Source organism: Anopheles moucheti, chromosome 2, assembly GCF_943734755.1.
Source record: "Anopheles moucheti chromosome 2, idAnoMoucSN_F20_07, whole genome shotgun sequence".
NCBI lineage: Eukaryota > Metazoa > Arthropoda > Insecta > Diptera > Culicidae > Anopheles > Anopheles moucheti.
Genome location: NC_069140.1, coordinates 52,659,827 through 52,686,758, shown reverse-complemented (window position 1 = coordinate 52,686,758; position 26,932 = coordinate 52,659,827). Strand labels below are relative to the sequence as shown.

At 44.8% G+C, this 26,932-nt stretch overlaps 3 protein-coding genes across 3 annotated transcripts in view; 1 reads left to right on the top strand and 2 right to left on the bottom strand.

Annotated features, from left to right (window-relative positions):
- Positions 1–424: 424 nt before the first annotated feature.
- Positions 425–8,311, bottom strand: LOC128298276 (dual specificity mitogen-activated protein kinase kinase hemipterous-like). The gene is made up of 9 exons (XM_053034022.1): positions 7,800–8,311; positions 7,482–7,714; positions 7,013–7,420; positions 6,511–6,944; positions 4,237–5,066; positions 3,567–4,163; positions 2,526–2,928; positions 1,716–1,802; positions 425–1,629 (listed from the first exon to the last, which is right to left on the bottom strand). The coding sequence occupies exons 1-9, from the start codon at positions 8,032–8,034 to the stop codon at positions 1,491–1,493; spliced, it is 3,366 nt and encodes a 1,121-aa protein (XP_052889982.1). The 5' UTR covers positions 8,035–8,311; the 3' UTR covers positions 425–1,490.
- A 570-nt stretch (positions 8,312–8,881) lies between these two features.
- Positions 8,882–9,699, top strand: LOC128298277 (uncharacterized). The gene has a single exon (XM_053034023.1). The coding sequence runs from the start codon at positions 8,936–8,938 to the stop codon at positions 9,572–9,574; it is 639 nt and encodes a 212-aa protein (XP_052889983.1). The 5' UTR covers positions 8,882–8,935; the 3' UTR covers positions 9,575–9,699.
- Positions 9,700–10,356: 657 nt separating this feature from the next.
- LOC128298275 (serine-rich adhesin for platelets) overlaps positions 10,357–26,932 on the bottom strand; it is a 66,729-nt gene continuing 50,153 nt past the window's right edge. Inside the window, exons 5-6 of the mRNA XM_053034021.1 lie at positions 19,414–19,615; positions 10,357–12,410 (exon numbers count right to left, since the gene is read on the bottom strand). Coding sequence (XP_052889981.1) covers positions 11,899–12,410; positions 19,414–19,615 — 714 coding nt within the window. The 3' untranslated portion in view covers positions 10,357–11,898. The remainder of the gene's footprint in view (positions 12,411–19,413; positions 19,616–26,932) is intronic.

Below are 26,932 nucleotides of genomic sequence, written 5' to 3'. Positions count from 1 at the left end.
CCTACACTACACGTGTTCGTGTTTGTCCGATATGAACGAAGCAACACTTACTCAAAACCCGCCTATAGCAACCATACAAAGTGTTTACTATGCTGCAAACGAAAGCTATAAATCACAGTCAAATGCACAATATATACGCACCGTTTCCTTGCGTAACTATTTTGTTTAGAACGATGCGTGTGTGTGTGTGTGTGTATGCGTGTGTTTTTTTTCTCTTTTTTACTACGTAAGGAAGGCATTATCCTTCCGCACTTGCGCTTCCGGGAGCTTAATTGCACACAGTGTGTAAAGCGACGTAAAGGACACTTCGGACCCGAGAGCACGATTTGCATCTACATATATATATATATATATATATATATATATATATATATATATATATATATATATATAACTATTTATATAAATATGTGTATGTATTTATATATGTACTATAGTATAGTTTTTTGATTATCATACAATTTGTGAGGTAATGTAAATTTGGAAACATTGCAAAAAGCAGAAGCGGAAAATGGAGAGAAAATTAAACACGAAGCATTGACAAATAAGATGAAATGGACAGGTAAAAACAGCTCGTAAGGGAACATTATCATGTTGCATCAAATGTTGTGTGGTAATATCGCACAGACCAGAAGAAAACATTCACAATCACAATAGATAAACTTTCGCATTTGCATCAAGCATCCAAACAATGCTGATACTAACGAGCCGAGTCTATAAAAATGTTGTTATGTTTGGATTTGACATAGAATGTTCTATATTCCTTTTATAATACACCGCCATTTTGTTGCCATTCAACAAATATTTTTACAGACCCGGCCTCAAAAGCGAGAGTGAGAGAGATATATAGGAAGGCCGTAGCGTTCCTTGTTTTTGTTTTTAAACATTTTAACCTACAAACTAGCAACAGCACGGTGGCGGCTCCATTTTTAAAGCAAGCGAATGAGCGTTTAATGTTCCTATGCGCATACACACACACACACACACACACACGCACACGCTAGCTACGATTTGACGCGTGCTGCGTGCGGTGGCTTTTTGGTGGATTGTTTCTGTAAACCTTGAGCGGGGAATACATTGCGTGCGCTGACTTTTCGTGCTCGATTGGTTTGTTCCTTTTCCTTTTCATGCACATCCCTTTCCTCTCTTTTGTAATCGTTTTCGTTTTTGTTTGTTTGTTTGTTTTCGTTTTACCCTATCATTCCATCCTTTACCTGAGGCAGCGTAATTGTATGAGCGTCTTTTTTAAACTGGTTCCTACTAGCACGTTTGGTACTGCATCCATATTGCGTCCGGGTATTATAATGTGAGAGAAGCGATTCGCGTTTAGCATCCCACTTTGGCTACATACCTTGCATAAGGTAGCACAATTGCAGCTTCGAAGCAACGAAAGCAAGCAGCAAACCGCAAGAACACATGCGGCACACGGACACCCGCAGCTAGTCGAGAAAGGTGTACATCGATCACATGGCCAGAATTTGTAGTCCCACTCATTGGTCGATCGTAGTACGGTACGGACGTCTGTGCGGTTCCGGTGTGTAGTTGATGCGAGCACGCAAATGTTGCGGAGATCCGGGAACACTTTCCGAACCACGGCGTGGTGGTGGAGAGGGGGAGGTAGAGTTAAAGCTAAAATTGCGGAGAAGATGATTATCAATGGAAGCGCGTTTGTTTTCTAGCCGAGAATACTAAGTGCTATGCCCCATGATACTTACGGTCTTCTATTCAGCAACGGCGATCCGGTGTGACCGAGCTGTTCGAGTTTCCGCTGCAGAAGTAGCGGTGATTGGCCGCGGTTTAACCTGCAACCAAATAGATGCATTAAACATATGCAGAAGAAATTCTCTCGACATTAAAAATAAACTAAATGACTATCTGATTTAGGCATGTATTTGAAAACATCTTGGAGAAAATGTAAATGTGACCATATCAATGCGACGTGCTCAACTCAGCTCTAGTTTAGAGTTAAATATAAAATCTAGACTATACCAGCATGGTTGGCGAAGTCCTCCGAGGTAACAGTGCTATAAAATCACTTTCAAACGTTAGTATAGGCAGTCTCCGAGTACACGGACCTAGCGGACTGCAGTAAGCCGTCAATGATCCGTGTAAGTCGTAAGTTACATAGTTTACTTCCTTCTCTGAACTAAATTTATACAGCAGATCAGGAGAAAGCGATTTTGAACAAATAAATTACTAAAATTAAAAAAAAAAAACAACCAATTTGGAACAATTTTTTTGCAATCTTTTTGCTTAGATTCTTGCGCCATGAATCTTATTCCAATTGCACTCAAGAGGAATCTTTTTTTTTATGTTTAACATAACCTCTTACAGCATAATAACCTACTACACCTAATGTTATCACTCGAAACCCGAACCCGGTCTAATGAACGATCTCGAAAAGTCCCGACTTTCGGTCCTTACTACTAGGGTAGCAATTAAAGATGCGAGGACATCACTATGGGTAGGTCAAATCTGAAATGCTATTTTCACATTTTCCATTATACTAAAGGCTCTGAACTCACCTTGGTGGAGGATCTGGACTACGGTGCCGTCGATCGGTCGCTGGGCTGTTGAGCACGTGCGCCATCGGTGGTATGGCGGACGGTGGTTGCACTACCGACGAAGCCGAAGCACCGGGAAATGCTCCCGCACCGTAAATTCCGGTAGAACCCGCCGTCAATGTTCCCGCTGTTGCTGGCATATCGAAGGAATTCGATCCATAAAGCTGCGGTTGGTGCAATTGAAGATGGTGTTGCTGTTGCTGCTGTTGTTGCTGCAGGTGTTTCTCCTTTAGCGTCCGCTTGTCTCCAATTGTGGTAGTTCCACCGGTGCCCGCACCACTCGTCCCCGTCCCATTGTTGTTTATGTTAAGCTTCACGAACGAGGCAAACTTTCGCTTGATATCTGCAAAGGAATTGAACCATCCTGTGTGTGTGTGTCGATTTTTTTTTTTTCGTTGACGGTCGTATTGATCGGTTCGAAAAAGGAAACGACCCAACAAACACGCAAAAGAAATTCGCCCGAGCATGAATGAATGAATGAGCGCAGTTTGACGCGGTGAGTGGGTGTGCAATATAAACACAGTTTTTGGCCGTCCATTTCATGGTTGTATACGATTGTGCATGCAAATGCGTGCAGAATGGGGCCAACGATAGCCAATGTACAGAAAGCGCAAATGATAATCAATAAGTAGTATTGCCACGCACAAACGATTGAAGGCGGCAGGTGGCGGCAAATAGGCGGGCGAGCAGCGGGCAAGTGCAACATAATGAAACAACAATTAAAAAGAAGAGATAGAAGAAGAAAAATAAAACGAAACTAAATGAATGCATTCCAAATGACGAATATGACGGGTGTTGCTTGCGAGAAACTGTCCAGAGCGTACACAGCGTAGATCTATCGTTTAAAATACACACCCGCCACGGGTGACAGACGTGATCATAGGGAACCGGTCATCTACAATCGTGCGCTATCGAACGTTTTCGCCGCAAGCCACACACACAAGCTTAGTGCAAGCGATATCTCTAGCAATAGGGATGGAGTTAATCGTCCATTCACGTTACCTGTCTCTTCTTTACTACCGTCCGGTACTACCATCCCTCCATTGCTGATACCTGTGTGTGCGCCGTGTCGATGCAGCATCGTCGCACTCGCCTGTCCCTGGTGATGATACATGGTTTGGCTAGTTGTGGCGTACAGTGGGCGATCCCCAGTCACCAGCGTGGGTGCAGCGCTGCCCCCACGATCAATCACCTTGTCACCCCGACCGGCACTTTTCATGCCGCGGCTGAACGTGTTGAAGAAGGACGAAGATTTGTGCTTGGGACTTGCTGTGGTACCACTCGATTGCTGGTACACGGGTATGCCGGAAGCGGGAGGTGGAGGCATAGGAGCTGTCCCTGCCGTAGGTTCGTGATGTACGTAGAGCGGAATTGCGCTTTGGTGTAGGGCCGAGGTGCTCAGTACCGGGTGTACCCCGTGGTGTACGGTTCGATGAGAGGGTAGTGGACTGTAACGGGTTGGGCGGGGCGATGCTTCGCTTGCCGAAGGAACTGGAGAAGGTGAAGAGTACCCGTAAACAACTTGCTGCTGCTGTTGCTGCAGTGCTTCCCTTTGCTGCTCGATCAGCTGATTCTGTTGGTGATAGAATCGCTGTAGAACTGAAAGATAAACAATGGAAAACGCAATCAATACTGTTGAGTTCATTTAACAAACTTTTCGTTTCTCACTCACCAATTGGACTAGTGTTTCCGTGCAGATGTTTATACTGCGTATCTGATTCCGGCACCTCGTGCGCCTTGCGGAGCAGCAACAACGGTGAGGACGGATTGCTAGCTGGTCCAGCACCGTTTGCATAAAGCGCGGAGGATACCGGCATCGGGGATGGTGAGGTAGACGCTGAGCAGGCAAGCTTCGATTCGCCCGGCGGAAGTGATTTTCGCTGTGCAAATGGTGATGTCGTTAGGTTTTTGAAGATACTTTGCCCCAAACTGCTCAGAGTCGATTCCTTCTTCGGACTACCGTTGCCGTACTCGGAGGCGGTGCGTCGCGTAAGAAACGGCGAGTGTTTGTACTTTCGTGCTGGTTCGAGTGAACCGTTTCGCTCCAGTCCCGGTCCACCTCCGATACCCGTCGCTATCGGTACGCTAGTGCTAGTAATGGCACTTTTTGACTGCATTTTCGCTAAATAGTAGGCCTGGGGTGAGGGTGACCGGCGCGGGTCGAATGCGGCCGGGGAGGAAGACGAGGTAGGCGGCGTGAAGGTGGCGATGGAGTTAGCGGCCGTTGCTACTGGTGTCGTGCCTGCTGCTGCCGAGATGGAGGATGATGAGGACGCTAGACTAATGTTGCTAAGTTTGCTCTGAAGAAGTTGCTGCTGTTGTTGCTGCGATCGTTGCTGCAGATTGCTGAGGTTGCTAGGTGCTTCATTGGCAATGTGGGGAGATAGGATGGTGGCGGTTGACTTGATCGGGATAGATGAGGCGGCGATAGCGATGGTTTGTTTTTGCTGGTTCGATTGGGCCTGGACCGCTTCCGTCATGCTTCCGAGCGGTGTCGGTATTCTTTGCACGCATACAGCAGGACAATGGAAGAAAGAGGCGCAATAAGACAGATAGAAGGAAAATGAAGCAACCGGCGGGAAGCAGCAAATCGGCGAGAGGAAAAGAGAAATAGAAGAAAAAAGGGATAGAATAAGTAAAACTAGCATAAGGAAATCACGGCACTTAAAACGACCCACATTGATATGTATGTACAATGCTACGTTCTTGTGATGGGACTGGGCTGCCTATTTGCTTTTTTTGCATAATTCTAGAACGATCAAGGTTGTCGCTAAGTTTTTGCATAGTTTTTACATATCTATCGAACGAGTAAGAACCTTGCATCTGCTGTAACTTGCGGTGAGTGTAACTACGATACCTGGAATGGTCCACTTGAATCAACTTTCAAATTTGCAATCACAGTACACGGTTAGTAGAGGTTAGGATCTGACATGCACGAAAAGTATGGCTAATGGGTGTTAAGTAATTGTTTTCATAGGGAACAAGGACATTCGAAATAGAGAAACACAGAATTTTGACAAAAATACAACACAAACGCAAAAGAACCGCAGTACAGTATGGCCAAAAAGCACATAAACACACAAAGAAAGGATAAAGCAACTAGGCTCATACCTGAGCCTAGGAAGGAAGGATAGGAAGGTGTGTGGAGCATGTGCATGTACAAACAGTAGATGTGTGTGTGTGTGTGTGTGTGTGTGTGTGTGTGTGTGTGTGTGTGTGTATGTGTGTGTATGTTTTCGAAAACGATAGCAAGCAAGGCGAAAGGACATACAGGACGCGTGTATAATAAGGTGATCGTAGGTGTTTTGATTGTGTGGTATACTTACTCATAGAACAACTTAAAAATTACTAAAGAAATAGTTACCTACAAATAAGAGAAATCAAATTTTAAAACAAACAGCAAACAGACAAAACGGAAACGGGAAAACATTGTTAAGATAGGAAAAATAAAACGTTGGAAATTTCTTGCACAAAGACTGGGCATACGTTTTCAGTTTAAAAGGACAAGAAAACTGGTTGAAAACAGACCGTAATTTAGCTATTTTGGTTTAAAATAGAAAACATTAGTATAAGTTTAGCAGTCGTTAAGAAGAGCGTTAAGGTGAGATGAAATTGTAAGAAAACTCACGCAGAAAAACTTTGGTAAACATGTTTCAAACAAAAACAAATCATTAACATGGAGTTCACGATATTACTCATTCTGCAGTTGATTGTGCGTAGCTCGGAAGGAGGAGCAGTTAAAATAGAGAAACAATCTGCACAATTGCTATAAACGTGTTTGGAAAACAAAAAAACCATGCCGAAAAATCTAAAATGTAGCAATCTGTGTCGTCGCGGACAAACGATCCCCAAGGCAAGTTGGGGATTGTGAAGGCACTTGTTCTGTTTTGAACCGTATTGTGGAGAGTTGAGAAACAGTACCGAGATCGAAACAGTGTTTGCTTACCTGGGTTGTTCCAAGAATACGGCCCACGTTCGAGGGGAAGTGACTGGAGCGGTTGCAGCGTTCGGGGGTTGCGGGCTTGTAAGCTGAATGCCACAATTGACAGCCACATTACGGAACCATTCGCCCACATTGATGTTAGTGTCGTGCTCGGCACGCTGTAGGAAGGCGTGTCTCAATAGATCTGGATATTTGGGCCGAGCTTGATAATCCTTCTGCAGGCATAGCTGTACAAAATCACGAAACTCTGGACTAAAGGATTGGTCCTCTGGTAGCCGCGGTGGATTCGAGGTGAGCACTTGCGTGAGCACTTCGAAATCGGTCACACAGCCACGATAGGGAAACACACCGGTTGCCAGTTCGACCAGCGTGATACCGAGGGACCACACATCTGCCCGTATGTCATACACTGTTTTTGCAGGATCGATTCGCTCCGGCTGAAAGTGGAAGCAAATCCGTATTTCTTTAGTGTTGAGCGAACGAGAATACATTGGGGTGTGCTTACCGCCATGTATGCAGCGCACCCGGCTGACCGTGTACGGGCATTGGAGTCCACCAGTCGACCGCTGATGCCAAAATCACACAGCTTAATATTGCCCCGATCGTCGATCAGGATGTTCGAGGGTTTCACGTCCCGGTGGATCACCCGGTGGTTGTCCTTGAGATAGGCCAACGCTCGTACCGTGGCCACCGTTACCTTGCCGAGGATTTCTTCCGGCACCGGTGTCTTGGATTTTTTCTGCAGTTTGTCGAAGCACGTCGTCATCAGCTCCATGCAGATCCAAACGTCTGCATCGGTGATGAAGCAACCCAGACACTTCACAATGTACTTGCAGTTTTCCGACTTCAGCACCACATCCAGATCCATTATAATTCGTTTGTTTTCTTCGTCGTTACCGGTGCGTCTCATTTGCTGCAAAGAAAGGTGTGGTACTGAAAGGCAAGGAATAATCATACGGCTGAACGTTTCTTACCTTAACAGCAATGATGGCACCACTCGGATTGTGTCGCATCTTTACCACATGACCGCTGGTCCCGTTCCCAAGTTCGCCCAAATCCTCCAGATCACTGAGCTGCGTGCGATAGATCTTATCGTTTATCTTCAACCGTCCGCTTTTGTCGACGATCTTCTGGAACTTGAGTTCCGATTCGCTCCTCCGATTGCCGGATACGATGGGCAGATTCAAACCTAACGATGGTCGATTGGCTGCAATAGAAAGAGGGAGAAAGAAAGGCAGAGCAGGTTAGCTAATGACAATACGGGAGTAATTTTTTTTGCAAGTGTCGCTTACGTCCTGACCCTCCGCCCATGCCACCGCTTCCGGTGCGATTGAAACGATTCGTCGGAGGCTGCGATGTGATCGGCAGCGACAGTGAGGGAGTCGCACGGGGGCTCTGGATCATCTGTTCCATCATCGTGATGCGGTTTCCTATCGAACTGCCGGACATGGTGGTGCTACCGTTCTTGCCGACTTCGTTATTACTGTTGTCGGAAGGGGCGGCCGAGTGCGTTCCCGTCGGAAGCATTGACTCCTGGTGTTCTGGCCCCGGCAGCGCCTACCAAAGTCGATGGCTCGTCGATACGCGGGTAAACAAAGCACCCGAAACGAACCGTGCCCGTTCGCGAAGGAAAAGGTTCGAACCAACTTCTCCTCGCTGCGCTCACTGCACCACGACGTTCCGCATCTGAGGGTTCCGAGTCGCGTTTCGCTCTCAGAATCGCGACCCTGCACGGAGAAATTGAAGGCGTTTTTTGGGAACAGGAAAGTTTTTCACCCGAAAATATATGATAAATATACTTTTCTTTTTCTTTTCCTTTTTTCTACACAGTGATGTTTCGCAGCTGTCATTGCGCACTTCAAGTGGAGGGGTTGGACACGACCGCAGACAGATTACTGACTGCTGCAAATGTTGTTTTGAAATTATCAATATTTTGATTGACTTATTTATTAAGGTTCTAGAAAGAACGATCAACTTAATAAAAATTCACATTTCTTGTACATATATGCGTTTCATGGAAAAGATTGCAATATATTTTGAGTTTCAGAAAGTACCACTGCGCAGTGGATCGACCGTTGTGCATCGTCGGAAATAATTCCCGGTGAAAAAACTCCCGATATTAAGGGAAAATAATTTGCAGCACACACTAAGTAAAAATGAGGAATTATTCTTTAAATTTTGGTTATGGTATGTATTGTTGTTTACTAACGCATTTTGATTAAAATCAACGAAAAAACGAATAAAAATATAGAAAACTATTGGAAGTATAAAGTATTGAAGTTGACTATTTAAATTAAGAGGTAACCTGTCAAACAGATCGACACAAACTATTCATGTCAGTATTCCAGATTGTAAACAAACAACATAATTTTCGCCGGAGACGTCCAACTGTTCGTTTCGAGATAAATACGGTAACAAAGAAAATACGATGTCCAAATTGCAAAAGAGCGCAACGCGCTCGATATTGGATGAAATAAAGATGGAGGTCGAATCGCACAAACAATCGCCTGGTCCGTCTCACAGTGACAAAGACGGCGATCTGTACGAGGAAGAAATCACCGTGTTTGCCGATTTCGATATCTGCCTCGACATGGACGACCCCAACCTGCACATCAAAGTGATCGGAATTGAAACGGAAACACCCATCATACAAGTGAACGACGAAGTGTACCGGGGGACGGCCGATTTAGCATTCGGTACAAACGTGTTCTTTGAGAAGGATCCCAAAGCCACAGCCACCCTGGATCCCGTGTTCGAGAACAACATCAAAGATTTGTACCAGTACGTGGATAGCACGGATAAGGTGCTGCGAATGAAGCGAATATTTCTCAACGCAAAAGATCAACAGAAACAGGACCAACCCGCGTCTGGACCAGCGGCGAATGAACGCGAAACTTCCGAAGACGAGGAGGTGAGCAATTGTGAGGTGAACATGACGTATGAAGATGCGCTCAATTTGCATCTACCTGACGGCGCTGTTCCCTGTCGAAGCATCTCCACCCATATGAACGGCGAAGCGCTAATGGAAAACCGCAGATTTAAAGGCGAACCCATGCAGGATGAATGAACAGTGGAATCGAACCATTTCCAGCTAAACATGTGATAAGTGGTGACTAGCGAACAAACAAACAATTCTTTCCCGGTTCTTTACTACACACCTGGCTAGAAATACAGTTTTTACATAAAATGCATTAAGACGGTCTTGCCGATAGGTTTTATTTTGTATACGATTTATATGCATGTATATTTATAAAAATACGCTAAAGAACGAATGCTACGGAATTACGAGGAGGAGGGATGATAAGGTGGCGCGAAACTAGGGACGAACCGGAATTCTTCCTGGTACATCGGGGGCAACCGACGATCGGGAGATGTATTTAAAATTCAATTTTCTGTTAGAACAGAACGAGAATCAATGCTGTAAGGGACCGACTAAGAGTGGTGTTCCTGCTTGCTAAATAAAATCCACCAACGTCCACCTGTCTATCACACATGAATTGGGCGTCGGTGCTCATCACAAGCATCACTTTAACCTTCTGTTGGGTGGTGGGTTGGGCACATGAAAGACGTTATGTCCGGCAGTGTTTTTGGTGGTACAAAATTTATCTTCTTTGCCATTGTTACTTCAATTCCGTTGCATCATGCATGTCTAGCACCGATCAGCATTCTTCCCACAGCTGGGACAAAAAGCTTCCCCGAACCAAAAAAAAACAACGAAGCTTTTAAAATTTCAAAGCTTAATCACATGTTAATCTAGCGACACTAAGCGCTAAAGATGCGCACACCTGGCAAATAAATGGTTCCGCCCCGATCGGCGCGACACTGTGTGGCAGTGTAATGCCGGAAAAGCGTTCACGTTCAGCATTTTCCAATACGACCACTTAATCTGCGTACGTTTGTACGCATCATATCGTAAGAAGCAGCACAAACCGCGATTCTTTGTCGTTGAAGCATCTAAAAAAGCAGCATGCAATGTATGCAAATTGATATTGTATTATTTGTCCCTTCATTTTACCGTCCATCCCCTCCGCACATGGATTTTTTTATCACCTTCACGGTCCTATTATTTGCGTTACCGTTTCCTACTAATCTATCGGACTTTAGCTGTGCTTTATACAAATTCAAATTCTTAAAAAGAGAGGAAAAATCCTATCCCTAACCAGCCAATCGGCCACTTCCTGCCTGTCCTGTGTTCCACTGTGCTGCTTGATACACACACTCCCCGATTCTTCTCTGCAATCCAAGCTTTCACAAGTAGTAATATTATAATAATAGTGGTTTATACGAGTAGTGATAGTGTAGCAGTAATTGTTGTATTTTTGTTTCTCCCAATTCCGTCACGTTCAAACCTCCTCGCTTTACTGTGGCCCTATCACGCTGCTGCAAGAGCGATACAATTAATCACAATGTTGTTGTTGTTATTGGGGGCGTAGGGTTGCATCTTTGTTTCATGGCTGTCCACCTTCCACCTCCCACCAACACAATCAGGGAAGAGGCAAACAAATTTCTATATGACCATGCTTAGCCTTACCCGATCCGAGGAATGCTTAATAGTTTAACTTTTTGTTTCGTGTGTTTCTCCTCGCGCAAGTGTAAATAGGCAGCATAACATTCCGTACCGACCACGTGACGCTCTAGTTGGTGGCGTGTGTGTGTGTGTGTGTGTGTCTGTAGCAGCGTATATTTCTATTCTATTTAATTCATAAAATGGCGCCACTAAAAGGCGTCCAAAAAATGGAAGCTGGATACATATTTGTGGCTTCCACTTCTTCCCAGAAAGTCCTACATAATCACGAACGGTCGTCAATACACACTTAATCCGCGCTGGACACACTAACTTCCCATCCCATCGGTATGTGTTGCAACGAACGAAAAACGTAGAATAGCAAATTTAGCCACTAACCGTTATAACACGCGCGGAATGTGAATATCCTAATGGGTGGGGGCCGGTGCTAGTGTGAGCTAACCTGGGGCCTCCTTCTAGCCGAAGAAAGAGGAAAATTTCAAATAGAACAAGAAAAACTGTATGACTCAACTGTGAACTATTACCGACAATCATCGACGAGCGCTGCTTCGAGCCGACTCTACTAAGCAGGCGCTAGAACACATCTAGTAGCCCGGGGTTTAGTTTAAAGAAAATTTAAATTTCCAAACATTCACTGTATTCACTATGTATTCCCATGCATGGTATGGTTTTGATGTGACTCGCTCACGCCGCATGCACATTGGAGGTTTAGGTTTGACCGACTAAATGATGTTTCTTCAAGCTCCATGCTTTTCTACAAGCTAAAGTGTATATACTGTACAACAGGTGTCTCCCTTGTGTGTGTGGGGTGGGGAACACATCCTAGCGCTTCTCCCACGGCACTGCCCGGACACAGGCACATTGCATTAGAACAGCAGATCCGTGACACGTGTGCCCTGGCTCCAGTTGACCGTCTGTTCGTCCGAGGCGGGCTTAAGGTACTGAATGCTTTCCGGTTCGCCCGTTCCGCTAAGCAGCGGTTCGCCGGTACCACCGTTCAGGATCGTGTCCGATGGCCCATTAATGCTGCTATGGCCGTTACTGTGCAGACCGTTGCTGTTGTTATTGTTGTTCGATCGGTCGATCTGATGGTTGTGGTGATGGTGATGATGATGGCCGTTCGGTACGGTGTGCGGCAACGTATGCTGCTTCTGCTCACCGTTGTTACCGTGACCGGTGGCGGATTGATGACTATTGCTGCTGCTGCTGCTGCTGCTGCTGCTGCTGCTGCTATTGTTCGAGGTGGTAAGGCTTCCGTTCGAGCCGGTGCTGCTAGCCGTACTGGCTGCCGATGGCGACGGTGTACGGGTCACTCCCAGCTCGAAGGTCGTGTCTATGGCGGCTTTTACTGGGGTATAACTAGCGAACGGTGCCGAACCTACCGAATGGCGAAAGAAAGAACAAAACAGTCTATTCAGTACGGTACGGCTGCTATATATTAGTAAAAACGGTGGCGGTTATTAAAATATACATTTCAAAGCTTCAAAAGAACGGCAAAAGCACAGCATCATTCATCGCATCAAAATTTGTCGCTTAAGTTAGAAGATTGGTCTGCTAAACGATCGATTCGTTGCCGATGGGAAGAACCACCACACGCGTGGTCGTTGTTAGTGCCGCCCGCGGTTTCTGGTGCACCCGCCGGAAGTACACGGTCGTCTCGGGCGTACGCAGTACGAACGGTGCCACCGAGGGACGGTGCGAATAGTGATGATGGTGGCCGTGTTGTTTCTGCTGTGCCCACCAATGCTCATGCCGCGTTGGTGGTGCAGTAACTCGGTGTTGCTGTTGCTGAGCGGCTGAAATAGTTTTGCTCGCTTTCACCATCCTCGCAGTGGTGGCGGCAACTAGCGGCTGCTGCTGCTGATGGTGATGGTTCCGACGAACGCCGGGAATGGTTGGATCATGAAGACCGTGGTGCCGCCGCTGTTGTACCGTCTGCGGGCGACCCGTCTTCAGGACAACTGAAGATGCGCAGCGTGTGTGAAAGAGGTCAGGTATGAGTAAAAGAACACAACACGGATGAATTCTTGCCTTCTCGGGGCCAAAACCCACCACAAGGTATGTGCGCTACATGTCGGTATCTTTTGATTGACAAACCAGCGTCAGCAAGGACAGGAAAAGTGACGATGATAGTCAACATCATCGGAAGCGAGAAAGAAAGGTCCAGCGTGTGTATGTTTCAACCATGGACGATGTGATTGTGTGGTTGGGGCCACCACTAGCGAAGGGTGATGTTTAGCGAATTAATGCCAATTCTAAATGAATGTAATTAGGGTACGCCGTAATGAATGATGCTGGCTGCTGCGAGTGTTACAAGCAAACGGAATTGCATACATTCTTCGGTCTGCATTGCAACCATATCATGTTAAAACGGAATAAAATTAAGGTAATATAAACTACAGCAATGAATGATGAATGAACGACTGAATGATTTTAATGCAAACTATATATTTTGTGCTGACGATATTAATATTCATACAACACGTGACCGCTCATTAGAAGTTTGATTATGTTTTTTTTTTATTTCGAAAGGAAAAATCTGCTCTCAATCAATTTGCAGATGAATTATAATACTTTAAAGGTATAACAAACTGTTAAAAATAAATTACATAAAAGCTTCCTCTCTTATTGAAAGCATTTATCAAACTAATCTGTAAATTTTAAATCTGTAAATCTCCAGCTTTATTCTCCATCATCTTTTATGTTTTAGCCCAAGTCAAACGCTTTGTAGTTTAATAAAAAGATTTAGAATTGGACATTGTGATTAGACAGAAAGCTCTCAAAAGAAAGCTTTCACCCAAATGGGTCTTTTAGGCCCGGGAAAAATCCGCGTAAGTCGAATCCTGGCGCAATATCGTTTATGCTTCGAAGTTACTGAGTGGATTTGATTGTCAGCCCTTTCTTTATACAGCAATTCAGTCATCTTTGTGCAAGCAAACATTAACAAAAATTACAAACAAACTTTTTACATGACATAGAAAGGCATTTTCAAAAAAATTGCCTAAATTTTGTGCTATAAACTAACTCGGCTGTCAACCAAGGGGGACTCGGGAACTCGGGAATTGAAAGGAAAATAGATTATCTTGAAAGATGCTAGGCATAACTCCTGCCATAATATGATTTGATTCTATTACGCAGGCGAAGAATTCAAGTCCTTCCTGCTACGCATGTACCTGGCAGGTCTAGACGAGACTCGATTCACGATCATCGTTGTGTTAGGCCTTCCAGCGTATAGTCATAATAGTATGCGCACACGTATTCGATTGGACTCTTGTCGTATATATTCCAACTCACTACCAAAAGCAAGCAGCAACAGCCGACAGATGGAACCACATTAATCACAATAATGCGATAAATCACCTGCTTCTAACCTCAAAAAAAGCTCGCCCAATGAAGAAGAGTTCGCCAGATATGCATCGTTTCCAGCTGAGTGATCATCAATTCAAACTCACACACACACACACACACACACAGACGATGGAAAACAAACACCGGTTCGGACAGCCTACCCTTGTCTGAAAACCCATGGAGTCTCTTCCCCTTTCCTCCTGGCCCTCGCTCCTTAGTGCACCTTCATTTTTCCTTCTACAGATCCACATGACCAGGCGTTGGAGCGGTGTGGCAGCCACAGGCACAGAGGTGATATTAATATAGGCCCCAGCCTATCGTGTGGCATTCAGGGGAAGAGATTTTACGGTACTTTTTCTTTCGGATGAAATATATGTGGAACCATAATTTATCGAACACCGATCGGGATGATCTTACGGATCGCGAACGCGTGCACGGGTGTGTGTGTGTGTATACCGTTTTCGGTTTTGGGTTTTAAGGGTACCAACCATTCAATATGCTCCACACCAATTAGGCACGGGTGGGAGGTGTTGTTCATGCATCATGCATCCCGTTCTATTTTCCTTGCTGCGCGCGGTTGTCACGCTGTGATACCACCGGGTCAGATTTGGAAAAGAAACGGAAACTTTTTCAGCCGCCTGGAGAAAGCCTGGCTGGCCGTGTACACCTGTACGATCGCGGATCGATCGCATGATGATGATCGCAACCCCGCACTGTCGCGTTGCGTTCATTGATGCGTGCCCTTCCCCGTGGCACGGGCAAGTAAGTTTTGTCGCGTTTAGATATCGATGGACAAATTGCATCTTAAGTTTGCTAATGAATGCAACAACCCTGCTGCAGCTGCACCTCGTTGCCTTTTCCCCCACTCCTCACGTAGAGAGAGATCTTCTCTTGGGGCTTCTCTAGATTCGTCCGGTTTTCCCAATCCGTATCACAGCATAGCTGGGGTGTTGTTGCGTTTCGTGACGCTTCAAAACAAACCCTTCGGTAGAAAGTGATAGTAGGGCGGCGTGCGTGCGTGCGTGCGTGTGTCTGTGTTGGAACATTTTCCTTTTCTCACCTCTAATACTTTGATTTTCACTGTCGAAACGAAACGACGGTGTTGGCAGCGAGTGAAAATTAAACAAACACGATCACGTTCACCAGCCGATGCCCCCCGAGTTAGCACCCAAGATGGCTCTAGATGCCACAGTGTGGCGCCAGACGTTGGAAATGAGAGTGGTGGTAAGGGGAGGGCAAAACACAACGACTTGGCTTGGCAGGCAGGGCGCGGCTTTGTTGCGCGGCTGGCTAGCAAATAAAGGGAGAAGATAAAAAAACACACACACCAGTTTTTTTTTGTTTTCCCAAACAGTTACTACAGGCTCAATTAAAATGCCGGACCATTTATTTTCCCTCTTCTTACGCTGTGTGTGTGTGTGTGACGCTGTGGATTTTCTTGACCACCGCGCGATGGTCTGATATAGTGAATCGCTACCAACCCAGGGCTGGAGAGCGTGCTTTAGATGTCTCAAATCGTTTGCTAGTGAAATGCAGCGCGCAAAAAAAAAACAAAACGATGGCCATGAATGTGCATTTAGCTTGCAGTAATGGCAGCAGAAGCATTCCGCATCGGACATACCGCAAGAGCTTGAGCGAGATCGTTTCTTGCGTTGATTGTGTGTGATAAGCGAAGATTAGCGTCATTCACTCTCTGCTCATCTGCCCATCATCTCTTGAACGACCGGAGCCGGAGGAATGTATGCGACTTGCCCGCTTGGTAAATACACAAACCGATCCAACCAGAGGGATTGCCTCGATAACTATGGCTATTGATCACCAGTAAGGAATTCTACCTTCCCCACAAAACAAAGCAAACCAAGCAATAATCCATCTCGTGTCAGGAAAGTTCCGGCCATCGGCGTAATGATATCGTCGCGACGTGCTAATGATGCGTCACCCCCGTCGTCAAAAAAGGCCACACGACCTCGGTACGGTAAGGTTGAGGAGATTGCGAACAAAAGCAGGCCATACACTCCCCCTTCTCGTACACGTGTCGCGCCATTCCTCTGCAGGAAGTGATCAGACGGGTAAGGAAGTCATTCGTGCAATATCCGGCCCATTTCCCTTTTTGCAAATACATTTCGACGTCACCACTTTCAACTTGTCCTTCTGTACTTGTCACACAAAGGTTGTTTCCTTTTTTTTCTTGAATTTCGCTACTAAAAGTAGCCAAGAAGCAGACCTACCGAACGACCCTCTAAAGGTGGCTAATTTGCTGATGGGAACACACACACACACAAGCGCCCTATGAACGTTTAAGTTGTGTGTGATGCTTTTCCATCGTCCATTCTCAGCCCTATAGACCCTCTAACCCCATGTCCAGGTAAAAGACCGGTGCGGACATGCGGGAAAGGGAGTAGGTAGCGAAGCTTTCTCGCCAATTAATTGTTGACGAATGCCGAAAAGAAGAAAAATGTACTGTGACCGTCTCCGTTCGGTGAGTTTTCTTTGCTAATTTTCTTCAGCGGGTTTGCAAAAAAACAAAACAAAAACATTTCCCTTTCGCGTCTGCAACTCCATCGCCGGCACAGTTGTTCCGGAGTGTTTCTCGGTCGGTTTCGCGAACGAGGTGGCCTTTTCGTACTGGACGCGCTTTGCGCCCATTAACCCAGTTCGATGCATGCGAAGTGGCATGGCTGATTCCACACGTCCGTCCAACGTGAGCATTGCTGGGGATGCATGCGACACCACATCGGGAAAATCCCTTTTTCCATCTTCAAATAAGGAAGAGAATAAGTTATATTTTGTTTAGCTTTAACTAAAATCTTCTTTCTACGCAGCCTCTTTCTTTAACGCAGCCTAATTTCTTTCTTGATACACTTTCACTCACGCGGTTAGCATAACAAAAAAAAAAGGCACAACATTGACGTCAATCTGCGCTCTGATGACCTGCAACAGGCATTCATTTTCCGTTCCGTGGCCAAACGATCCTACTGTCCCGATTGCATTGCATCACATAGAGAGAGCGAACCGGGTAAATGCAATTGTGGACTAATAACTGGCATCATCACTGGCCATCGGCACTGGTAGATAACAATTTCATTTTCATTTACGACACCCAACCACACAATTGGTTCTCCCGAACGCTTTGCAGGTCCACGCGGGTCCACGGACCGATATTGGATGGTTGTTATATAGCTCAACACACTGTATGCTGCGCCGTCTCCCGTCCAATCAGTCTCAAATTTCGGATCGAATTGCAGTTGATGCAACATTGCAATATCATACCCTCTAGTAACGTGTACGATCAGCGCGGAAGATGCTTCGGTCGGATGGGTCGGGAAACACCCGATCGGATCTCCGCGCGTTGTGCAATCGCTGCCGGTAATTGGAACGCGGCAAGGAATGAAGAAAGAGCGTGTATGTGCATGCGTGGTGATGAAATTCTTTGTTCGATAAACAATGGGTCGTGACATTGTGATTGAAGTTCATGATAGATCAGCAGTCAACAGCACTGATAAACGATCGCTGGGAACATCTTTGGGCAAATGAAACAAATTTATTTTACTTTACTTCAAAGCGTCCAATAGATTAGAGAAATTTACATCCATATATACAAGTAGTCCCCGTGATGCATTATTTATGAGGACCGGAAATATAGGCGTATGGCGAATACGGGCACTGTATTATATAGTTTTTATATCATTTGCTCGTTTGAGCACTTTTTAGCATCAAATTTAAAGAAACTATTTTCTTTTATTTTCTCTTATATTTTGTAAAATGAATTGTAGCGAGAGTTTACAATCCGATCATAAACCATGCATCCCGGGGACTAACGAGATTTAAATAAACGAAAGGTTTGATTTTTGATGTATGTTTAAGATTTTATTTTCACAAAACAAAAAACCTAATTCAATCATGCGCTTCGTTGATAGTTAATTAATCACCACTCTTCCACTTTACTTTAAAAAAAAAACTAACATAGGTTAAGCTAAACTACCGACCATTAATCGACTGATCCGGTAACAGTTGCTCACTGTTTTGCTGTTGTGGTTCGCATGTTCGCTTCTATTTTAGGATCTTGTTTATGCTGCAAGAGAATTCCATCACTATACATGGGCATCGTGTTTGTTTAAGCCAAAAGCGGAAGTAAACATGGCCCCGTTCTCTTAGACGGCGGTGCAGCAGCAGCAGCAGCATTCATCAAACATCGAACCTTCCGGACAAATCGTTCTCAAAAACTTCAATTTGCTCAACCCACCCAGAGGTTTGCTTTGAAGCATTCACGTGTAAATAAGCTTGTGAAGAGATGTGAGCGAATAAATCATAAGAATAACATTTCTTACTCTACAACGCTGGCCTTTTGGCGTTCCTACGAATGTAACTTACTAAGTGTTTGCTGTATGATGTGCTCTTGCTTACCGAATCACGACGTTATCCCAGAATGTATGTCTAGCGCGTCGTTGGGAAGAGGGGCAGTATTTTGGGGGTGCGCAAGTACGTGCCGACAGTGTAGCGTAAATGGCCGTTAGCAGCGTAGAAACGAAATTACGGAACGCACAAAGATTACACATACGACTGTCTGCTACGGGGGGTTGGGGTTAGCGGGAAGAAAGCGGACCTTAACGGCTACAGGATATATTTGGGGTCGGGACGGCTGGGCCAGTGTGTAGGGGGTGGTGGTGCGTGCGAGTGTGTGCCATACTGAATTCTAAGAGAAAGGAACAAGAAACATACGACGGGAGCCGGGGAAAGTGGAGAAAAACCAGAGGATAGAATGGGGAAGAGAGAGAGAGAGAAAGAGGATGGAAGAAACAAAATATGGGGGGTTGTATGATTTGCCTTTTTTTTTTGTTTAGCTACAAATATTACGCACTACTTAGCTTACGGCTAGTAATAATATTGAGGATTATTCACTACGATTGCTAGCTTACTCTGCGCTCTGCGCTATCCGAGTATCGAAATCGGATCGTGGTGGAGCACGCGGGAAGGGTTCGCGGGGAAGCAAGGATCGCGGGGCGGATCGGGATGGGAAGGTGTCGGACACTTACCAAGTGGCACCGAGGAGAGGAGTTTGTTCGTGTGCGAAAGGAGCCCGTTGTCGGCGAACGCTGGCGGGACGATTCCACCTCCACTGCCCCCGTTCGTGTCCGTGCTGTTATCCGCATCGTCGTACCCGTTCGTGTCGAGCAAGGACGTCTCCGACGGATACTCGTACGTGGAAGTAAGCGAATCGTCGAACTGAATTTTGAACTGCAATGGAAGCAAAGGGAGAGAACGAGGGACGGATTAATATTTTGGCATTACGATACTAAATAAAACTAAGATGTCGGAATCTGGATAACCAAAAGACCGATCCGTTTGGTTCTGTGTTTGGTTGAATTGGCTTCTCTTTAACAAAATTTATCTATCTTCAATAAAATTCCGGGTTTCAGGGCACCAACCGACAAGGATAGTGGGCTGCCCTAATGCTGTGCGATGTGTGCAAAATTTGAATATTTGTTGTTCAAACGCCAAAGCCAAAAATCATCAAATGTTACATTTTTGTAAGTAATGCAAGCGTAATCGGCAAAATACATGTTCCAGTCATTTTCTTGTGATCTTAATGTGACGATTTCAAGGACTCCTAGCTCTAGGACAAGCACTCGAAAAAGGTAGTGCCGTAAGAAGGATTTACCTGCTATTGGAAAATTATTATAAATTATTGCCTTGTTTAAGCGTATGTGAGACGATTGTTATTAGCTAAACAATTTATTTCGTAAAATCAAATAACCAAGGAAACAGAACCGGAACATCTCTCAAATAGAGCTTGATTTAAACGTGGACATGGAGAAGCAGATCTTTCCATGATAGATGGGTCTACCAGAGATCTTCCAATATCCGGATATATTGGTCCCATTCGGACTAATCCTTTGTAGGACTGACCGTCGGATTACGTGGTAAAATAAGTCTAGTAAGACAGAAATGGCAGACATGATCTAGTTGGTCGTTACGCCAAGAAGCATTCGAACAGATTTCTTCTAATTCCTTATGTTGAATATATTCCAACGCCTCGATAAGATTGTTGGGACTTGAGGTGGGAAAATCATGAGTGTTGATAGAACTTGAGCGAATTGGTTCATTCGTTGTGAAGAACTGAACGAACGGTGCAGAACAGTTGTTCTGTCATCAACAAATATGTCACGGATCATTGATTTCGTGCATATTGTTCGCTCAACGTACCGCTTCAGATCGTTGCAATTATTCCTACATTCGCCGGGCAGTTCGTTTAACCTGCGGTTCTAGGTCGCTCACCAACTGTTCCTACATTCAACGAACAGTTCGCTCAACCTGTCGTTCCAGGTCGCTCGTCGCATTGTTCCTATACTCAACGAACAGTTCGCTCAAACTGCCGTTTTAGAACGCTCCACTTACGTTACATTTCGTTCTAGTTGTGTTACCAGAAGTTTAAACTGCGTTATCAACGGATCTAACTGCATTTCGCGTTACAAGCCGTTCAACGCACGTTATTTAACCCGCTTTCGCCTAAAATGCCAGTTCGCGGGTTCGCCTAATTATTTTTATATTGAAAGCATAAGACTATTCGCGAGACTGCAGTAACATAATTTGACTAAACAAGTTCGTTCGTTCACGTAAAAGAACTGATCGAACTCTACAGCTTTAGTTTCATGTGACCCAACTCTAATTGGCACTGACCGTACTGTAAACAACATGATAAACAATGTACGTGAAGTCTCTGGCCACGTATCGATTCGACCATGGGTGGTAAACATGTTTCAATAATCGAAATAATTATTTCTGCGTACCACGTCTAAACAAACTCCGCACATAATCGTGGAGTGACAAATTTGAGTTCAGAAATTAACTACGATCAACACGCGGCAATCCAACAGTATCCCAATCCCACCTGCGGCACTGAATGCGCGGAGTACCCCCCCGGTACCGTATCTTCATACAGCTGTGGTCTCCAGCATCAGCATCACCACCCACCCATCGTTGCTGTTTAGTGTTTTCTTGTTTGTGTGCTAGTGCCCAGTTGCCCGAAATGACCGACAATTGGTCCACGGAATGAACCAAAAAAAAACACCCATCCATGCCGGGATCCACCAAATCGGTTTGTGTGTGTGTACGAACCTTAACGGTTGCAAGCAAATAGAGTTGGCGAGGAAACCGAGGTGGCGAGGAGGTAAAAAAAAACCTAAAATTGAAACACACGCACCACCACCCTCCAAACCAACCAAAAAGGAAGGAAGTTTTATTGTGTGCGCGCATTCACATTAGCGCACCCTCCCGAACAACAACACGACACGCAGAGGGGGGGAGAATGGGGGGTGGGTGTAGTTTTTGCTCGGATTGAATGTGGGTCGCGAAAAGTAAAAATTACAACACCCAGAGGCACACAGAGGCTCACTCTGTGGAGTGGAGAAGCTTTTCCGCCCCGTGCGCCACCCCCCTGTTGGGCAAGGAGCAATAGAGAGGCGGCTGTTGCTGCTGTTGCGTTAGGCAGCTGGAACTAACACCGCGCGCCGGGCCACTTCTCGCATTGTTGGAAGCCACAAACAATTAGTGTTGTCTAGAGCTGCTAGAGCTGAGTGTCTAAAGGGAGGTGTGTTTGTGCGTCTGTACGTATGTGTGCGAGTCAGTGTGCGTCAGGGGGATGATGATAAATGGGTGGAAAACAGAAGAAGGGAAAGTATGTGCAGCGGTTCGCAACCGACCCGAGGCGTACCCTCAGCACCCCACCGGCGCCACGATGGAAAATCCAAACGAGTCCACGCGAGAAAAGAAAATTCCAACCAGCAGCAGTGGCGCACCGAGAGAAACAATAAGCAGCAACAATAAAAAAAGCAAAAAAAAAATCAAATATCACCCACTTCCCAGTTGAACCCCCCCCTTCTTGTGGGGTGGCGGCTAAGTAAAAAACCATACCACCCCCGAACAATCCAACACACCACACAACGACACGAGCTTTTGGGAAGCGTTGCAGTGTGTGTTAGTGTTACTTCGTTGTTGCGTTACTGGTGGGGGGAGATAACGGGTGGTAACGCACTTCCGCAGTAAAATCACATCACAGCTACATAACGAGGCGAGCGAGCGAGGGTGCGCTAGGGCGCGGTGGATGTAAAACAGTGTCAGACCGGTGTGAGCATACAACGGGCGAACCCGTGCCACTGAACGCGCTTGAAAACGGGTGATTATGACCTATCAAAACATAATTTACCACTGGTAACTATATTGTTTTCACTGTTTCCATTTGCTGCTGGAGAGCTGCGGCATTGTGGGTGTGTACTTTCTTCTCTGCCACGCTTGATTCACTTCCATTCGGCCACTCGACCAACCAAAATATGGACCCCGTTCCGTTTGTGAGTGGAATAATATTTATGACCTTTTTCCTCGTGCCTTCCGTGCTGACCTAGCTTCGCCTCATCGGGTTTACGCTACATTACAGCTGATCACATTCATTCACTTGTCAGTGCGATACTATTAGAATGGCGCATCGTGTAGAACATGTCGGTCAAATTGGCTAACTTCTAAACGAAGTAAATTAGTAACTAATGTATTAAAATCTATTTCAACATTGTCTTATTTTTTCGGACCGTTATTTTTGCCGGAAGTGATAAATCACTGCAAACCGACTCGTCGGTACACTCACTTCGGGGTCGGATGGGAAATATTCCACCGGAACGGAAGTGCAAAAATTACGACTTTACCAGCATAGCTCATAACAAAAAAAAAAAAAGAAAAAACCACCCCATTCCCCTCTGAAGATAAATTCTACACGCGCCAATTCTGATGCTGCACTCTCGGGATGAAATGAACATGTTAAGAAACTTGTGGGAAGGGGGGAGCCCAAAATGAGCATCACTTTTCACCCATCGTTTACTGTGCCTCCAACTCATGACCCACACACACACACACACCAGGAAGGGGGTTTTGTGAATCACTCCCAAATGGGTTCTTCTCTTAGCGCAAAGAAAGCAAGCGAGTAGTGGTAACGGGTCTTCCATATCATATTGGTTTCCAAACACTTGATTTGGCTTGTTAAAAGTTCTTCCAACGATCGAGCACAAGGTGGTGGGGGTGGAAAGAAGCGAGTAGCATTCAGATGCAAAACCAATCATGAACAACCAATTCGAAGGCAAAATGTTTATAGGAAACCACCCACCCAGGCCCGGGACTTGTCTTCTGAGTCAGCGACATGGTGGAGAGGGGGGGGGGGGGGCTGCCCAAGGAAAATGGGTTGAAATGCAAACCCATCAATTACATTTTACTTCCTGAATGAAAATTTATCTAGGAGCGAAAGACCCGCCCGCCGCCGGCAGCATTGGTGTTGGTGGTGTTGGGGGTTTTTTTGTGTAGAACGTTTTTTTCGATGCTGACACACATTCGCACGAGAGTGAGAGATGGGATGCATAAAATCACTTTACTAAACGAGATTTTTCATTGAATTTCAACTTGAACGTAGATGAGGTTCGAATTTGACTAATGAGAAATGAAGTTATACTGTCCGTGCTTATAGAGAGACTTCTCCACAATTGAACAAAATGGCTGAAATAGACGTTCGATTTGGAAAATAAAATAGAAAAAATAGACGGTCGACGAGAAAATTTGGATGTGCCGGATCGCTCTAAGTTACATTAATTAAATAAATTCTGCTTGTTCTAAATATATTTCAAACTTAAATCTTTTTTTTTTATTTCTTCAGGAACGGCCAGGCTGTATTGCTTACAACTAAGAGTAACTTAATCTATTGTACAATTCACATTCGTTTGAAGACATTTCCTTCTCCAAACAGTGAAGGGTCACTGTTATTTATTAACAGCGGACCTCGTATGTCAGCAGACAGCGGGACGAAAAAGACTATCGGGCGAGAGGGCGAAACGATAAGTCGGTCAGGCTTAGGGCCGTTCATCCGAACCGCTCGATCCTTCGGAGGTTCGGATGAATCTAGGAAGGAGTAATGACCGCTATCGGAAGGAACGAAAAAGGGATAAAAGTGCGTGCAAAGAGGCGTCAGGGCTCTTTTTATCGCCAGAAAGCAGACTTGAATTTTTTAATCGACGGCTTTCTTAATCGACGAAAAGGGCATCGTTGCTGGACGCAACAGTCACCTTATCCCGGGTGTACTCGGTCGTTTTGCAGCGTATATTCTTAAATCATTTTACATTTAGAACAAAATAATGAAAAATAGCACAAACTATTAAATACTTGACATTTTTGTTTTGTTTTTTAGGGCTTCATTAAAGACATGGTGTTAATTTTATAGAATTATTTCTAACATACAGCCGAAACAAAAGCCCTTGCAAGAATACGCTCGTGGAATTCAGAATGAATTCGTTCGACGATCTTCGGTATGTTAGATGTAACCTGGGGCTATTAGGATCTATCTCGTCTTGTTTCTAGATATAAATCTTCTAAATTCTGGCAATCCTTGACCGAACCAAAACCGAATAGGAATTCAAAAATGTTCTGTCGTATAATCATTGCATTAAATCAGTACTAACAAAACTAAAGAAATAATTTGTTATCGGTCCAAATAGCGCGATAATTCCTTCTATCTCACGTAACAAGTGGAAAGAGTGCATTACTTGTACAGTTTCCCAAAAGGTGCTGGTTTAGTTCACATTATCCCTCATCAGGATTAACCATTAACATCAGCGGACAGGTCAACGCAACGTAACTCGTTGGCGATCATACAATCAACACCCAATCGTAATGAATGGAAATCTATGTAGACAATCAATATTTGCTTAACCTCTGCTTAACACGATCGATTGATGCAACTTGAACTGCTCTGAAGTGTCCGAAGCAGCAACGCCTTACGTGACTTCTTGTGCACGTCGGTTGTGCATGTCTCCTTACAATTTATGCGATTCTGCAGTAAAACCATGCTTTCAGCAATACACCTTCTATTGGACCTATTGGTCATGGATAGTTCAGCACAAGAAAAAAAGAAGGCGAGCAATATTTCAATCACGATCAACATCTGAAAAGGAACCCCAAACTAGGCAACAGGCTGGCTGCAGGGAGTGCAAACACTGTGCAGAATTCAACATTGATCTGCCACCACAAATGCAGTTGTGTCGTGTGGCCTCTTGCTAAGGTTCCCCTCCCCACCGTGACATTACTTAAGTGCATCGATTTGTCCATTCGCTAGTTTTTTCCCTCCTTTTATTTACTAGATTCAGAGCAATCTATTGTGACAGTTAAGCTCGGACTATCGCCTGCTCCCCCCGCCCGTAATCTGGTTGGTTTGGCGGTAGGAGATACAAGCGAAAGATGGCGCAATCAATAGATTGCACTGTGACCGAACGGCCATAGAAGAAAAAAAAAACAACCCGGGAAACCCAAAATCGCTATACAAATTTTAGTTGGAGGCGACGCATAACGTTTCCATGGTAACATTATTTCCCACATCCATGGATTATTTTTTTTTGTGTGGAGCATTTTTGATTTCACATCTCTTCTTTCACTATGCCTTCTATGATCCCCTCGCCAACAATTTATTTTTCTATGTTTACTATGATTTTATCAAATGCAAGTTTTTTACACGCATCGACTTCCACAGACGCGCAATTTGAGAATGTTTTAAATTATTGTCCTTGGGTAGTCGCCAGTTTTCTAACAGTTTTCATTCGGAACCTTTACAAGGTTCTCAAAAAGATTTTAATTTTGGTCGGTGATACAGTGTGAACAGTTTCTTAAACAATAAAACTGGTACAAAATCCTATTCGAGCCGTTTCCCCGTACACAGGACTAACTATCCTATTTAACACAAATCAAGGAAAACCAGAAATGACCATTGAACTCACAAAGGTAGCAGCATAAAAGAGGATACCATGTGTTACATCATCTAATATTATATAGGCATTTATGATGCTGTTTTACTGCTTGATTCGCTGCAATTCTTTATAATTCTACCATCAGATACTACTGTTTCATGAGCAGTTGTTGTTGTTGTGCTCTATTGTTTACTTCTCTGTTTATATAGAGCCAATTTTATCAAACCAGACAACCAACAGTCTGGGGACGCAGAATTTTGTGGAGCATAGTTTCAATGGCCAAGATGCCATCAAATGCTAATAGGCAAAATACGTAATATTGCCATAAACTTCAGGAAAACATCCATTGAATGAAAGGCTCGGTTAAATCATAGTCAACAATCGTCAGTTCAAATCATACCAGCCAAGATATTTCCCCAAGATATAACCGGATATTTCGGTTTTGCGATTGCAGTCCATGTTTGGAGTTTTTGTAGGACGAGAACATTTTTAGTAGGGCATTTTTTTTTTTTTGCAGATCGCCTGTGCTTCAATAATCCATTACACAAACTGAGCACTTTATTTAACTTGATTTACCCGTAACCTGGATAGTTGTTCCTGGCCACGAGGGATTGGTTCGGATGTAAATTTGTACCGGTCCTTTCGAATGAAGACTGGTGCCGCTACCAAATATATTACCAGGCACATCGGATAAAATGGCACCGTATGAAATCTAAACATGTATGTACCTGATAAAGGAAAGGTTCGACTCATGTATACTGTATCGGTAGAAGAAGTCAGAAAAAAC

Excerpts from the sequence above, each read along its gene's own strand:
- LOC128298276 (XM_053034022.1), bottom strand. The coding sequence starts at position 8,034 with ATGCTTCCGACGGGAACGCACTCGGCCGCCCCTTCCGACAACAGTAAT. Across the intron at positions 7,421-7,481 it reads GTGCCATCATTGCTGTTAAG|CAAATGAGACGCACCGGTAA; the intron begins GTAAGAAACGTT and ends CTTTCTTTGCAG. Across the intron at positions 4,164-4,236 it reads CGGAAACACTAGTCCAATTG|TTCTACAGCGATTCTATCAC; the intron begins GTGAGTGAGAAA and ends TTTATCTTTCAG.
- LOC128298277 (XM_053034023.1), top strand. The coding sequence starts at position 8,936 with ATGTCCAAATTGCAAAAGAGCGCAACGCGCTCGATATTGGATGAAATA.